Source organism: Mirounga angustirostris, unplaced genomic scaffold, assembly GCF_029215605.1.
Source record: "Mirounga angustirostris isolate CCGP_5_RB_7025 unplaced genomic scaffold, mMirAng1.0.hap1 SCAF_7, whole genome shotgun sequence".
Taxonomy (NCBI): Eukaryota; Metazoa; Chordata; class Mammalia; order Carnivora; family Phocidae; genus Mirounga; species Mirounga angustirostris.
In genome coordinates this window covers 148,317,762-148,334,677 of record NW_026991715.1, presented here as the reverse complement: position 1 = coordinate 148,334,677, position 16,916 = coordinate 148,317,762, and the positions used below count along the sequence as shown (strand labels likewise).

General features: G+C 41.8%; 1 protein-coding gene across 1 annotated transcript in view; it reads left to right on the top strand.

Moving 5' to 3' along the window:
- ADCY2 (adenylate cyclase 2) overlaps positions 1-16,916 on the top strand; it is a 388,875-nt gene that overhangs the window by 270,182 nt on the left and 101,777 nt on the right. The window contains exons 6-9 of the mRNA XM_045863676.1: positions 5,396-5,507; positions 10,261-10,388; positions 15,754-15,912; positions 16,736-16,868. Coding sequence (XP_045719632.1) covers positions 5,396-5,507; positions 10,261-10,388; positions 15,754-15,912; positions 16,736-16,868 — 532 coding nt within the window. The remainder of the gene's footprint in view (positions 1-5,395; positions 5,508-10,260; positions 10,389-15,753; positions 15,913-16,735; positions 16,869-16,916) is intronic.

The window sequence follows — 16,916 nt, the reverse complement described above, 5'->3', positions numbered from 1 at the left end:
AACTATATTGCAGTAGTGCTTTTTATTCTTGCCAGGTTCTCTCCGGTAAGTAACTCATGCATCTGACGTCATTCATTCCACCTTGATATTATTACCCACCCAGTTCAATAGTTCAGGAACAACAACCACAAATATAACTACCATTTGCTGAGCATTGACTACTTGGCCTTTTGCTCTCAAGCTTGGATCCTTTCCAGTGCATGATCTTAGCTTCCAGTCTGGTTGCTGCAACTCAAGGATTTTTGAAGTTTATTAATAAGAATCAAATTTGACTCCATTTTACCACTGCAGTTTAACTGCAATTTAACTAAAGTGCTAAGATACACCTCATTTGGACCCCAGATTTTAAGAAAGGTGGGTAGAGCTAGTGATAAACATGGCCCAAGCACGCACAGAGCTAAATGTATAGTGACAAATGCAAATTGGGAAAGCAATAATAGAAAAAACTATATCAGTGAGAACTAAGGAAGCAGTGGATAAATGAAGAATCAGGGGTAAAAAAAAAAAAAAATTAAGTCCCTACTATTTTGAGGGATTAAAAAATAAATGTATTTCAAGAACATTTGCACCTGCTAAGGAGTAAAATTATTTAAAACATTGGCCTGCCTTCAGGTTTTTAAGCGTTTCACCTAAAGAATTAAAGAAGAAACATTCTCACAGTATCCTACAAGGTGTATTATACTAGAAATTTCCCATTCCAGCCTTAGCTGTCTGAAAATCAGCAATATCCCTGCTATCTGAGGGAAGAGTTTTAAGTCACAAATGCGGTGTTTAACACATGTAAAGATAAATGCAGCCATAGCTGAACAGGGTCCCCGAATGTCTTTGAGTTTCTGTGAAATAACCCAGGAACAAAGAGCCTGATGAAAATGGCCGAAGGTACCACCAACCTCAGGCAGGTGATGAAGGCTCCCCGTGCTGCCTGTATTAGCTCCCAATTTCTAAGTAACAAAGGACCCCAAAACCTAGTGCCTTCAGACAACAGTAAACATCATCTCACAGTTTCTGTCACAATTTGAGAGTGGCTTCACCTGGTGGTTCGGGCTTACCGTCTTTGATGCGGACTCAGGCTTGGTGTCCGGGGTCCTGCTGGGGGACCTGCCTCCGAGGTAGCTCCTCACATGGTTTGCAGGAGTCCCTGCTGTTGGCTGGAGGCCTCAGGTCAGCATCACTGAGCCTGCTCACAGGTGACTTGAGTGACCTCACAACATGGAAGCTCGCGTCCCCAGATCAAGGGATCCAAGACAGAGCCAAGGGCCAGCTGCAGTTCTTTTATGATCTAGGCTTGCAAATTCATTGCTGTAATTCCTGCAGCATCCTCTTGGTGACACAGATCGGCCCCACCCAGTGGAGTGTGGATGATACAAGAGAGGAAGTTCCAGGAGGTATGGGTCTCTCTGGCACCATCTTGGAAGCTGACTACCACATTGTCAAGGCAAAGGATAGGAGAAGCAACTTCAAGCGCCTTCCCAGATCATCTAGAATATATTTGTGGTGTCAGATTAAATTTAAATTCACAAAGTATAGTTAGGACTCTAAAGTGACTTAAATACCTAACCTTAAAAATGTAAAAGCATACATAAATTGCATGGCATACCAATTATTTTTATAAGAAATAGGAAAACATGACATTTTCATCCTGGACAGGATAAGCAGAAGCAAAGAAGCAGACATGGTAAATGGATATTGCGGAGAGTCCAGTCAATACCTGAGGGGTTTTGAGGGAGTTTTTTTGGATGAGAATTATTAGGTTTGTAGACAGTAAAGATCTGTTAACTTTTAGTTCAGCTTTGGCCATTCATTCAAAAAAAAATATTTATTCTCTGTTACTAACATATCCTAGCTCTTTACTCTCTGAGGATAATAATAATGTGAATAATCATTAGGAGGAGAGGAATTTCTAGATGGAAAGGTAGCAGCTATCAGCTGCTTTCCGAATCTTCAGCATCTTCCTCTGAATCCTGCCACTAGGGCTGAAGCATTCACAAAGCCATCCCATCTTTGAAAATAACCACAGGTCCCGGAATTCAATGTCACCATCCAATTCTGAAACCTGCCCTTTCTCCCTTTCATAGCCAAGATTCTAGAAAGGTTCCTCACTATCTGACTAGTCTTCCCTGTTTTCTCTCCCTCCTCAAATCCTCACCTTCTGCCATCCACCCCCACCATGTCACAGAACTCATGCTTGCTCAGTTCGCGAACTGCCTTGCTCCCGGATCTGAGTATGACTTAGCCTCTGCATCCTTGTCTCTGACAGCTCAGTATGGTTGGCCAGTTGACCTTGCCCTCCTGCTTAAAGAATTCTCCCTCACTGTAGACTCCATGACATCATACTCCTTTTCTCCTCTTACCATGTCCTTGCCATTTTCTCTTCCCTGAATCTAGCCTCTCTGTAGGAGTGTTTTCAGAGCTCTCTCCTAGCTCCTCTCTGTTCTCTCCACTTCTCATTCAGGACTTTAATTACCATTTGTGTGAAGCTAAGGTGCAGAAGTCAGCTGGGGCACCTGGGGGGCTCAGTCAGTTCAGCGTCTGACTCTTGATTTCAGCTCAGGTCATGATCTCATGGGTCATGTGATCGAGCCTCTCATTAGGCTCCATGCTGGGTGTGGAGTCCACTTGAGATTCTCTCTCCCTCTCCCCCTATGTCCACTCACCCTCTCTTTCTCTGTCAAATAAATAAAAAAATCTTCAAAAAAGGAGGAAAACTCAACCATAGCTTTCCATACTCACTCACCTAATGTATATCTTCCTCTTGGATGCTCTACTTACACCCCCATCAAACTCAACACAACCAGAGTTGAACTGGCCATCTTCCCCTTCAAGCTTGTTTTGATTTGTTCAGAGCTAGGTTTGAGCCCCCTTATCAACCAGAAACTGGGTCTTCATCCTTGATGCCTCCCTCTCCTAGACACACTGCCCACCATATCTAATGTTCATCCAACGTACCTGGTTCATTCTTCCTACATTTCTCCCGTATCTGTCCAGTTCTCTCTATTTCACCTGACGATACCATCCACAAGGCTTTGGATGAAAGGGCTGTGATTCTAACTGACATGCCTACTCCAGGTTGCTATGGCCCGAATGATCTAGGTCAGGTACCTGGATGATCCCACAGAGTACCCTGCTTCCTCTCCTATAACCATTTGCACATTGCATCACAATTATCTGTTTACATTTTGAATCTTCTGGCTGCCAAGTAACTTTTGGACCGTCGTATGACATTTACGGCCAGCCTATCTGGGGGCGCCTTCACCCACTACGAGGTTGGACCACTGGCAGCATGGTGGGGTTTGTCAACAAGAAGTGGGTTCAACCGTCCATTCACACATTCTCCCTTCCAATGCTGCCTTGGATCAGACACTGTCTCTGAGCTTTTTCCTCTTGGGCCAGGCTTTGTGATCCTTGCTGCTACAGGGTGCTATGGGGGAAATAGGGAAGGTCTGATGGCACCATCTGAACAGAATGGAGAGTGCGGAAGCCCCTGCAGCCCTGATTTTCTTGGACCAGAGAGTTTTCCCCAGCTTTTGTCATCAGCAGAGGACCAAGTCTTTCCTCCAAGGTGAAGCCACAGGCCTTGTGCTTGGCACAGTGAACAGGGTGCGGCCAACAGCAGAGAGACAACGGTTTTCTGCCTAAGATCAGGCAGGCCAGTGCCACGTTACTTTTTTTTATTGTGGCAAAATATACATAACATAACACAGTTTTAACCATTTTTAATTGTCCAGCACAGTGGCGTCAAGCACCTTCCCATTGTTCTGCAACCATCACCACCATCCGTCCCCAGAACTTTCTCTTCATCCCAGACTGGGAGCTCAGTACCCATTCAGCAGCAGCTTCCTTCCCCCACTCCCACCTCTGGCACCCACCCTTCTAGTTCCTGTCTCTAGGGTTTGACTACTCTAGGTATCCCATGTAAGTGGAACCATACAGTATTTGTCCTCTTATGTCTGGCTCATTTCACCCAGCATCATGTCTTCAAGGTTCATCCATATTGTATCATTTGTCAGAATTCTATTTCTTTTATTTTTTTAATTATTTTTATTAACATATAATGTATTTTTTGTTTCAGGTGAATTCCATTTCTTCTAAGGACTGAGTAATATTTCACTGTAGTTATATACCCTGTTTCTTTATCTATCCATCCCTTAGTGGACATTTGGGTTGTTTCTACCTTTTGATTATTGTGAATAATGGTGCCATGGACATGGGTGTACAAATACCGGTTCGAGTCCCTGCCTCCAGTTCTTTGGGATGTATTCCTAGCAGGGGACTTGGTGGGCCATCTGATCATCCTGTTTCATTTGTTGAAGAACCACCATACTGTTTCCTAGAGTGGCTGCACCATCTTCCATTCCCACCGGCAATGCGCAAGTGTTCCCATTTCTTCACACCCTTGACAACACCTGTTACTTCCCATTTTTTGGATAATGGCCATCCTAAGGGGTATGAAGTGGCAGTCAGTTTTGTTTCAGGGTATATCTTAAACCATATTATCTGAATCTCCAGCTGCTGGCAGGAATTTCAGGCATCTTTGTGAGGCCTTTATACAAATCAGAAGCATGTTGTTGTATGGAAAAGTGATAAAGCACATCCTGGTGCTGTGTTTCCCTATGCTGGCCCGTGAAGGTTAACAAAACACAGATGCGACTCGGAGAAATCTGACGTCCATCCCACTAGCATGTACATCCCATGGAGGGAAGCTTTTCCAGACTTGTCACCAGCTAATTCCCCCCCACATGCACACATACGCACTTACTATCGCTGTGATTGGACATTGCTAGTGTCCTTCCTTATTTGTTTAATGCATCCCCCCAACTACGCTCCAAGCTTGAGGGAGGTGCACCATGTCTGCTTCATCCTGGCAAGGCATAAGTCATTCAGAACCTTTTGTTAAGTACTCTTTCTTTTAAGAAGATTGTTATTCTTTCTTCGAATCAGTAAAAATAGAATTTGCTTTTATTATTTGGCTTCCAGTACTTTAGGAATTCTTATAATGTAAATGCATGTAACAGTGCAGACAGAAGCATAGTCCATTGATATCTGAGTTATGCCAGCATAATGAGCTCTCAGGACAAATACCACATCAGCCAGGGAGGGAGGGACGGACTGGCCGTGAGGGAATAAAGGTGATGAGTTAGAATAGACTAGAATGGACAGAGTGCGTCATGTGATTTCTTCTTCTCCCATTTTAATTATAAAAATTCGGCACCAAACAAAAAACATATTTAATGGGAAAGTTTGGCAAAATGTTTATGTATTTCCTACCCGGGGGATGACATTTTTCTTGTAAAATACTAATATAAATGTAAAAAACAATATACTCTTTTAAGGGAAAAAAGTATCATTACTTCTTAAAAAATATGAGCTTGCAAACGCTGCTCCCTTGTCCGCACAGTATCCTGTATGCTGACATTGTTGGCTTCACCCGGCTGGCCAGTGACTGCTCTCCAGGAGAATTGGTCCACATGCTGAACGAGCTCTTTGGAAAGTTCGACCAAATTGCAAAGGTGAGTAGTAGTGAGTCCCTTCTTCTTTGAGGATTTATAAAATCGTGGCTTCCTTTTTCTCCCGTCCCTTATCAAGTCTTTGTTTTTTCATAGAGCACCATTTAGGACTGGTGTTTATAGATTTGTAGGGTTTATTTGCCATTGGGCTGTGATGAGCCTCATTTCTCGGGGTTGAGAAATGTTGCAGCATATAATTAGCACAGGTTTGCATCTATTTTTAACATTCCTGCTTATAGAGAGCTCCGCGCACATACAGTAAATACACTCAAGATGGTGAATTTAAGATGCACATCCCTCTGCCCGGTGCTGTTCTGAGTTCCTCTTTTTAGGCATTTCCGTGTCAGGAGTTGGAAACACGATTGCCCTCATCCAGTTGTAACTATTCATGTATTCAGCACCCTGGAAGAACCCCTAAAGTAGGATGCATGTTTCCCACCCAAGCCCTTTACTAACTCTTGTCTCATTGGTATCCATTGACCCTTTTGCCTCTTAAACAGAAACGTTAAGTTCCGTATTTGCTGTTCCTATGCTCATGGAGAGGAAATGGTGATAGGCGATCTAAAACCATGCTAGAACTTGTGTATTTACTGGAACCGTGAGGGTTGCTGGTGGGAATAGTGATAAAAATGATTTCCTCCCTTGCCAGCCCTTTACTTCCACCTCATAAAGCATTACCGGTCAGCCTCATTCTTTCTTTGAATTATTTCCAACAAAAAATACTTCATTATGCTTATTAAAATGAATTATTTATATATGGAAGAGAGAGTTGGTTCCAAATTTAGTTCCCTGCAAGATTCATCTCATTTTAAACCATACAGAACATTCCAGGCAAGCCTCTTAGGAATAAATGATGTTCACAGGGTCACTCCTGGGTCAGGCTCCCCAGGAAGTGCCTTCGGCTGCCTGCCTGACCAGGATGGATCATTGGGGATTTTTAAAAAAGCAGTTAGAGTATAGCACTGCTTTCTTTTTTTTACCAAACCAAAGGAAGAGGTTGAGTTTTTTGGGTGCTCATTTTTAGAAAAAGATGATTTAAACTTAAATAATGTCTTAAAAGTTTGAATTAATAAAAGGTCATTTTTGTCACATTAGGAGGAAACATCCCAATCTTGGCAGGTGACAGCATAGCTCCAATATTAACGTGGCCTTCTCCCTCTGTGCAAGTCTCAGTGTCTGAATGTCCCCTTTTTATGAAGACACCAGTCATATTGGATTGGTGACCCACCCTACTCCTGCATGACCTCATCTTAACTAATTATACCTGCAATGAGGTCAAGTTCATACTGGTGTTAGGCACACCAGGTGTTAGGACTTCAGTATATGAATTTGGGGAAGACAAAATCCATTGCTCATAACAGAAATACTTAGCGTGACCTTCTGTTCCTCTCTGATGGTTTGAACAACAGAATGTCCAGGCAGTATCAGATTATAGCCTAGGATGGCTTGGTCCAATCATTGCTGGTCACAGAGGGAGCATGTTTTGGGAACTAGTTTATGCCTCAGGTTTAAATAACAGGGAGGTGGACAGCATCATAAGCAAAGAGATAACTCAGCCAACTGAGTAAATTCTACATAAAGCACATAACCACGCTAAGGAACCCAAAAGCATTCACTTATTTTTTAATCTTTTAAACCAGTTTATTGAGGTATAATTGACATATGAAAAACTGTACATATTTAATATATGAAATGTAATGAGCTTGAGGATAAGCATACACCTGGGAAACCACCACCACAATCTATTCAATAAACATATCCACCACATACAGGTGTCCCTCTTGCCCTCTTCATTTATTATTGATGATGATGATGATGATGTGACTAAAACACTGAACATCAGCTCTGTCTTCTTAGCACATTCTGAAGTATACAGTACAGTATTGTTAACTATAGACAATGTTATACAGTAGAACTCTAGGACTTCTTCATCTTACATAACTAAAACTGTGTGCCCTCTGGCCCATACCCCCCATTTCCCCCTTCCCTCAGGCCCATCAACCACCAGTGTACTCTGCTTCTGTGAATTTTACATTCTAGATTCCCCATCTAAGTGAGATCACGCGGTATCTATCCTCTGGGTGTCCTGAATAAAGTCAGGCTAATTTCACTTAGCAAACCAAGTCTGACAGCACATTTAAAGGACCGTACAGAATGACCATCTGGGATTTATTTCTAGGATGCAAGGATGGTTCAACACACAAGTCACTCAACGTGATAGACCACATTAGCAGAATGAAGGGTAGAAATCACATGATCAGTAGATGCAGAGAAAGCATTTGGTGAAATTAAACACCCTTCCATGATAAAAACTCTTAACTGATAACATACAGAAGAAACTTACCTCAACAAAATAAAGCCATATGTGAAAAGCCCATAGCTAACATTATATTTGATGGAGGAAAACTGACAGCTTTGTCCCTAAGATTGGGAACACAGCAAGGATGCCTGCCCCCACCACTTCTGTTCAACATAATCCTGGAAGTCCTAGCCAGAGCAAAAGAAAGAAAAGCCATCCAAATCAGAAAAGAAGTAAAATTATCTCTGTTTGCAGATTACATGACCTTGTGTGAAGAAAACCCTAAAATGTACACAAAATCTATTAGAAGTAATAGACAGGGCAGGGGTGCCTGGATGACTCAGTTAGTTGTGTGTCGATTCCGATTTCAGCTCAGGTCACAATGTCAGGGCTGTGAGATCGAGCCCCGTGTCTGGCTTAGCACTCAGCTGGGAGTCTGCTTCTCTCCTTCTCCCTCCCACTGCTCCTCTCTCCACTCGTGTGCACTCTCTCTCTCTCTCAAATAAATAAATCTTAAAAAAAAAAGAACTAATAGATGAATTCAGTAAAGTTGCAGGATACAAAATCAATGTACAAAAACCAGTTGCATTTCTTTATACTAGTAGTGAAGTATCTGAGAAGGAAATCAAGAAAACGATCCCATTTACATTATCATGAAAAAGAATAAAATACTTAGGAATAAACTTAACCAAGTAGATGGATGACTTGTATTCAGAAAACTGTAAAAACATGGATGAAAGAAATCTAAAAAGACACAAATAAATAGACATCCCATGTTCATGAGTTGGAAGAACTAATATTGCTAAAATGTCTGTAATACCCAAAGCATCTACAGAGTCAATGCAATTCCTATCACAATCTCCATGGCATCTTTTCCATAAACAGAAAAGACAATCTAAAATTCATACAGAACCATAGGACACCCCAAATAGCCAAAGCAGTTTTAAGCAAGAACAAAGCTGGGGGCATCACACTCCCTGATTTCAAAATGAATTACGAAGCTACAGAATCAAAACAGTAGGAGACTGGCATTAAAAACAGACACGCAGACCAATGGAACAGAACCAAGGGCCCAGAAATAAACCCATGCATATATGTATATGGTCACCTGATCTTTGATAAGTTTGCCAAGAATTCACTTTTGTTAATCTTAGTGTGTTCTAGATTCAGAATATCTATTTAGGAAGTATGGGATAGAAGCCCTACTAGTATGTAATTGTTTGCCTTTTTACTTATGAGATTTTTAATTAGGAATTACTAAGCAGATCGTCTGTAGCACCATAGATAAGTGTGAAAAAATGCCCCAGCTTGTGCACTCTCTATCACACAGGGAATGAAATATGCAAAATCTTCAACAAACCTAACACGTACTTAAGAACAAGAAAATCTTATGTTTGGGGCGCCTGGGTGGCTCAGTCATTAAGCGTCTGCCTTCGGCTCAGGTCATGATCCCAGGGTCCTGGGATCGAGCCCCACATGGGGCTCCCTGCTCAGCGGGGAGTCTGCTTCTCCCTCTCCCACTCCCCCTGCTTGTGTTCCCCCTCTCGCTGTGTCTTTCTCTGTCAAATAAATAAATAAAATCTTTAAAAAAGAAGAAAGAAAATCTTATGTTCATTTTATTATTTCAGATTTGTTCAGTTTATGTATAAGCCTGCATTAGTGTTAAGAACGATAAGATCTGTGTTTGGCACATCTTCGTGTTTTTTCGATTCTTTGTCTTTTGCCTTTTTTCCTTTTTTTTTCCTTAGTGACGAGTCTATAAAGTAACTAGAAAAGTTAGAAGTGTGTGTAGGATTAATGCATATGAATGAAGCTAATCTCAATATCATAATATAAAAACAACCCAGCCAAGAAAAATAATGAGTCCCACTTCATATTAAAACAGTTTAACCTAAGGTCAGAATTAAGTTTTAAATCACTTGGCAATGTTGAATGGTGGCTTACTGTATTATGGAGATGTTTTTCAGAAGCTATGTTCTCAGGTAAGAATCTGCCTCAGCTTTAAAATAAATGAAGAAAACTATGAGCATAGTAGGGGATGACATGCAATTCTAATTCCAGTCAAGTTCTGATCGTCATTCACTGTCCTGGAAGATTCTGCTCTGCATGGCAGATCTCATTTCGCCATCAGTGCTTGCGATATTTGGGCTGGAGAGAATGATCCTGTCATTATACTACTCTGCTACTGTTAAGAGTAAATCATTCCAGAACATTCTCTCTGCTTTCCTTTCCTTCCCCTTTTCCTGATTCTTCCTGCTTTGGCAAATAGGCGTATGGGTGAGGGTGGTTCATTCTTGTTGGGTCATGAAGGGAAGCCCAACCAGGGCTCATTTCTGTCCCCACAAACCCTAGGTCACTGCGATGCTATCAGTAGAACTAACATTTGATGATATTCAGAAAATCTAAACCACTGTATGAGTGCTGAGTGTAACTGAATGCTGTGATTTCTTCTTCCAGGAGAATGAATGCATGAGAATAAAAATTTTGGGAGACTGCTACTACTGTGTGTCCGGACTCCCTATATCTCTCCCGAACCATGCCAAGAACTGTGTGAAAATGGGGCTGGACATGTGTGAAGCCATAAAGTAAGTGTAAGGCTTAGTAGGATCCTTTTTAACTGCTTAAGAATCTCAAGTTCTAATACTCACTCAGAACTGTTTCTGTGTTTCTGTCTACTGGGATTAAAAACATTATTGAGCCTTTAAATAGAAGTGTGCAGAGACCCAGCTGTTGGCATGTGAGTAACTCAGTCCAAAGTAAGACTTCTGGAAGTGTTTTGTATTGTTATGACTAGCCTTGGATTACAGCAACACCGAGGTAGAAATCTACGGGCAAGGAGAAGGTTGGGTTATTTCCAAAGTGATTTTTTTTTTTTTCATTTAAATATCTTCTCTAATCTTAAGGAAAAAGGTCTGTGCTTTTACCATATAACAGTTTCTCTTTTTTTTTAAGTTTTTACTTAAATTCCAATGAGTTAACATACAGTATATTAGTTTCAGATGTACAATTTAGCGATTCAACACTTCCATACAAACAATTTCTGACAAACAATATGGCTACACTCAAGTTGTCAGGGAGAAGGTAGTTTTCACCACCAGATTGCAATTCATATGAAATTCCAAAATTACTGCATCTCGTCAAAAATTCTCACCTCTATAAATTTAGTTTCAGTTTGTATACATAGAGTATGTTTTCTGTATTGTATTTATAGTTTCTTTTATCATAATTCTGGAGAAGCCATACTTATGTCGAATAATGTTACAGTTGACAAGTACTAGATAAAAGTGTAAAGTACAAAATTAATTTTTGTTACCAGTGCCATAATGTAGTTCTTCAGTAATGCCCGTGGTAGAAGCCAGAATATTCTTATAAATGGTAAAAGCTCTTGTTGGTTGATTATATGACTGAAGGATTTTAGTGTATTGGGGTTTTTGATTGCCTATTTCAGTCAAGTGATTTTACCCTATCCTGCACACATTTTTGGTCTAAACAGGACAGGAATTATGTGGTTGGTGCTCTATTTCTTTGTCTCAGTGGTAGAGTAAATGGGGCTCTCAGTGGGAAGGCAGTGAGCCCAGCTGTCACGGGCTTAGCCACCGTGTATGTGGGTCACACGGTGAAGTGAACTAAAAAGATTTGTGGGTGGCTTTCCCAGGGCTGTCCAGGGATAAACAGTGAAGCCCACACTGCCTCCAGTAAGTGTGGGAGATCTCAGTGGTCCAGAGCCTCTAGGTCGGCAGTGGTGACCACAGACCACTGTGGACAGATCAGCCTTGGGAGGCAAGTGAATTAAGTGGAACTGAAGAAAGAACAGAGATGGGAAGTTTAGTCAGTGTGGCCTCCGCTTCCCACACGAAATACATTGTGTGCAAATCACCTTGTCCCCCTGCTTCTTCCCCAAAGTAACTCATTTGTCTTCTCTGACATGAAAAATATTTTTACTTTGTTTCAGAAGTAATTAACTATTTCCCACTCTGGATCCAGACAGTGTAAGTGAATTTAATCAGTAAAACTAATAGGTTTTCTCAAATGTATTACCTGCCCCCGGAGGCAGTCTCGGTGTGGGTTTCCAGCATGGGATGAAAGGGGTTCTGGTGGGAGAAAGGGCTTTTTTAATGTACTTATTATGCACATCAATAATATATCGGATTACTGAAGTTTGATTTCTGCTTTTGGGTCAACTGCTTCCCAGTTCTGTTTACGTTATTCCAGCACGTTGAAGAGCCTTTAGGAGAAAGAATACTTACGTTCTGCCCACTGGCACATCACCAGCTCATCAGTAATATTTTTTTCTGTTATATTTTTTTATCATGGTAAAATAATACATAACTATTGCCCCCTAACATTTTTACATATACAATTCAGTGGCATTAAGTACATTTAAACTGTGCACAACCTGCACCACTGTCCACTTCCAGGAACTTTTCATCATCCCAGACAGAAACTTCATACCCATTAAGCAGTAACTCTCCATTACCTTCTCTTCCCAGCCCCTGGCAACCCCTTTTCCACTTTCGGTCTCTGCGAATTTGCCTTTTCTAGATGCGTCATATGTGTGGAATCACACAATATTTTTTGGTTAGTGTTTGGCTTATTTCACGAGGTATAATGTTTTCAAGGCTCGTCCACATTGTGGAATGTGTCAGCACTTCATTCCTTTTAATGGTGGAGTAATTAATCCCATTGTATGTGGATACCACGTTTTATTTATCCATCTGTGATGGATGCAGAGGTAATATCTCCTGTGTCCAGAATCTCAGCAACGTTAGAAGATTTGAGGAAACTTTCAAGGACTCTTGCTTATAACTAAACTTATCAAGTCAGGCAATGGTGGTATGTCTCTGTGCTCTGCACTCACTGACCAAGGGTGTCCACATTCTCGCTCTGTTCTAAATCACGTGTTCGGCTCCTCTGCATTTGACACAGTTATCAGTATTAGGTTGTTTTTTTGTACTTCCAGAATAGGGAGGAACAGAGAGGGCATCTCAGCAAATGTCAGGGATTCTTTGTTCTTCTAACATACAGGGCAAATATTTCCACTCACATGTGTTGAACCATAAAATGAGGATGAATATGAGAATTCTAATTTTTTAAGGTAGTGGAGAGAAAGAGTACACTTGGAATTTCTCCAGATTACCTCAGGTTTTTCCTAGAATCTGGGAACACTTGGCTGTACTTTTCCTTCGGGTTTGGACCCCCACACATGTTCAGCACCTCATTCTCTGTTAGCTAAAAGACTGACACAGAGCACGTCAGTGGTGGTTTGGAATATTCCCAGTGCTTAGAGAGATTTTTTTTTCCCTGTCATGAAAATGTAAACTGTTCTTAATCGAGGAGGTAATATGCAGAGCCCTGACTTTGTAAGTGATTAGGGTTCCTCTTAAACTGGGAAGATTGTCTTCTATTGTCACAAGCTTTAAGCAACTATTTCGATATTTTTCTATAGATTACACAGGTTGCATCCAAATGCATTAAAACATGCGGTCAGTCAATTCATCTGAACCCTTGATCAACCCATTTTTCTAAAAAAGACACAAGGGACATGGAGATGGTTTTAAAGAGGGTATTATGTGAAGCACAATAAGTCAGAGAAAGACAAATACCATATGATTTCACTCATAATTGGAATTTAAGAAACAAAACATGAACATAGGGGAAGGGAAAGAAAAATAAAATAAGATAAAAACAGAGAGAGAGGCAAACCATAAGAGAATCTTAACTCCAGAAAACAAACTGAGGGTTGCTGGAGGGGAGGTGGGGGGGTGGGGTAACTGGGTGATGGGCATTAACGAGGGCATGTGATGTAATGAACATTGGATGTTGTATGCAACTGATGAATCACTGAACTCTACCTCTGAAACTAATAATACAGTATATGTTAATTAAATTGAGCTTAAAAATCTTTTTAAAAAACTCAAATCATTCACCAGTCAGTTCTGTCAAAATGGCCAACTATGGAGTATGTCATCCACCCTTCTTTCCCTCTTGATTTTCTACTGACCATACTTGGTCAACAGAAATGACATGTGGGGGCGCCTGGGTGGCTCAGTTGGTTAAGCGACTGCCTTCGGCTCAGGTCATGATCCTGGAGTCCCTGGATCGAGTCCCGCATCGGGCTCCCTGCTCGGCAGGGAGTCTGCTTCGTCCTCTGACCCTATCCCCTCTCATGTGTTCTCTCTCTCTCATTCTCTCTCTCTCAAATAAATAATAAATAAAATCTTTAAAAAAAAAAAAAGAAATGACATGTGGTTGGATGTGGTTCAGTAACAGAAAATCTTAAGAACAATTACAGGTTTGATGGCAAAATTTTCAGGATCATTATCTCCCAAAGACAGAAGCACAGTAAAATCCTTCGGAAATGACCTGTGTCAATTAGGAAACTTCTCCAAGTGTCCATGTTGTACCAAACCCCTGATGGACATATAGGCATGTGTCTTCATGGGGCTGACTCTCTGAGGGCAGATGTGGACACAAGCAGGGAAAGCTGAGTACACTCAGGGAGGCTGGAGCACCAAGGAGGGGTGCCCACATCAACCTAGAAGGAGGGACCAGAATGAGGTGCCTTCCCAGATGAGGTCATGCCTCAGCCACTGATGGAAAACCAATGCCAACTGGCCACGTGATGCCAGTGCCCTGTCAGGAGAGGGAGGCTCAGGGCAGAGGGCAGCACAGAGAAGAGCCATCTTGAGCAGAGGCCCAGAGTTGAGGACCATATGGTGCCCAGGCAGCCGTAAGCCGATAGAGGACGGAGCAATAAGGGGCAGCCCTCCAGGGTCATGTTGAGGCTCTGCCCATCGTGTGGGCAGGAGTGAAGGGTCTGGAGGACTTGCATGGTACCAAATAGGTTGTGACTTTTTTGTGAAAAAGCAAAACAGGATGATAGGGAAGGAGGAAGGGATGGGAGGAGAGGGGGCGGGGGGGAAGGGAACGACTCTGTAGATTCCTTTTCTAGGAGGGCATTTCTTTTTACATTGTGGATCCATTTCTTCTTGTCATTTCTTATCACTTTCAGCATGCTCAAGTGATGTCAATGTATCACTGAAGCATGACATCCATGCCAGTGGCATTTTGAGATGCTTATTTACTGCGGCCCACACCTGGTAACCTCCGCCCTGCTGGGTTGTGATCAGTGTCTTCACTTCCCTCCATATTTGCTCTGGGGCAATTCTCTCCTGACCTCCCTGCATACTTCTTCTGCAGTAATATTTCATTGATAAATACATTTAGTTGGGAGAAATAAATAAGCTTTTCCATTTTCCATTCAAAGAAGTTCTTCATTTGTCTCTATAAATGGGTTACTGATTGGGTCCTAAAATATTTTTAAAACTATTGTTTTCAATTAGTTGCTTTTTAATGATACCTTCCTTATGCATGATTAAAACTTTTTAAAGAGTTTTGTTGTTGTTGTTTTTGTTAAAGACTGTGCACAATGAAACGCTTTAAACTCATGGTTAGTTTTTTTTGAGAAATCCCTATTCAGGCTGAAGTCATTAGGCTCACAAATACGGCGTATTGTCTCTTATCGGGCGAAAATATTCACCGGGGACATGCATCGTGCTAAGTGCTAGAATCATAGATGGCATCTCAGACTGTTTCTGACGGTGCAAGGCCATGTCTCTTGATTCTGGTGTGAGAATTCAGAGCAGGTATCAGCACATGATAGGTGAAAACCCAAAGCTACAGCCGAAATGCTGCATCAGCTCCAACAGTCTGGCGTGATGTGGCTGTCGTAGCCAGGGCCTTGGAGTTCTTGGTTTAGTCTGGGAGCAACCAGAAAGAAAATGCCTTTCTCTTGGCCCAGAGCAGCCATCTTCTGCCGCAGGAGGGAATCGTGACTCTATTTCCAAAAGTCTGAAAAATTCTGAGTAACACAGTGCCCTGAAAATTGGCCAAGAGTCAAAGGAAGAAGAGGGTGTTTCCAGATGGTGATGCTTCTCTCCTTCTCTTCAGGAAAGTGAGGGACGCCACTGGAGTGGATATCAACATGCGTGTGGGAGTGCATTCTGGGAACGTCCTCTGCGGGGTGATTGGTCTGCAGAAGTGGCAGTATGACGTGTGGTCCCATGACGTGACCTTGGCCAATCACATGGAAGCTGGAGGGGTCCCTGGGTAAGGCGCATCTGGATTTCTCTTTTCAAGCTGTGGACACGGTTAGAAATGCCAGGCGATTGGATTAACAACCGACTGCAGGATACCTGGTGGTTTCTGACGCCTCTCAGCACCTGGTGATTCCTGCCCAGTGGCCCCTTACGTTAATTAGATTAACACGAACTCTCAAGTCTCAATTCTACCACCCCAAGACCCATGGTCAAAGACTGTGGATACTGGATCCTGAATTACTTGTATTTATTTGCAAATGTGTGAATAGTGACCTAGGTGAAAGGTGTTTTATCATGCAGGGCAGATGTGGCATTTCTCTATTACTGGTGACCTCTGAAGCCAGTATTATTGAAATGAGCAAACTGTACCATCTCCCTCCAGTTAGAAGAGCGTATTTCAGACAAGAGAATTTTGATGCACGTGCTATAATTTGGAAAAGCGTGGAAGCAAGCACTGAGAAAGAAAATCCGTACTTTTATACACATCAGCACACTCCCTAAAACGCCTTTGGCACGTGTTTCAAAAAATTCGCTCACACAACAGAACTTCCTTATGGTTGAGTTTTATTTGCCATAATTCACCACACCCACCATGCGGGTTTCTGTGAGTGCAGAGAGGCCCTAAATGTTAGTGTCTTGTGACCTCTGCGAGCATCTTTCCAAAGCCCTGTTTAATAAAATATAAACCTGTATTATAGTCCATTTTACCAAGAACATAGAGCCTTGCCTTCCTTTGGGGGAGAAGAAATTATTTCTAAAATCACAAGTAAATAAGAAAAACCTTCATGTTTATCCTTACCTATCTTGATTGTGGTTTTAAAACGGAATTTCAGACGTGTTCACATTTCTTCCGTCACCCTGGAACACTTGAACGGCGCTTATAAAGTGGAGGAAGGAGACGGTGACATAAGAGACCCATATTTAAAACAGCACCTGGTGAAAACCTACTTTGTAATCAACCCCAAGGTCAGTACTGTAAAGAGTCTCTAATTACCCTTTGACTTCTGTGGTGAA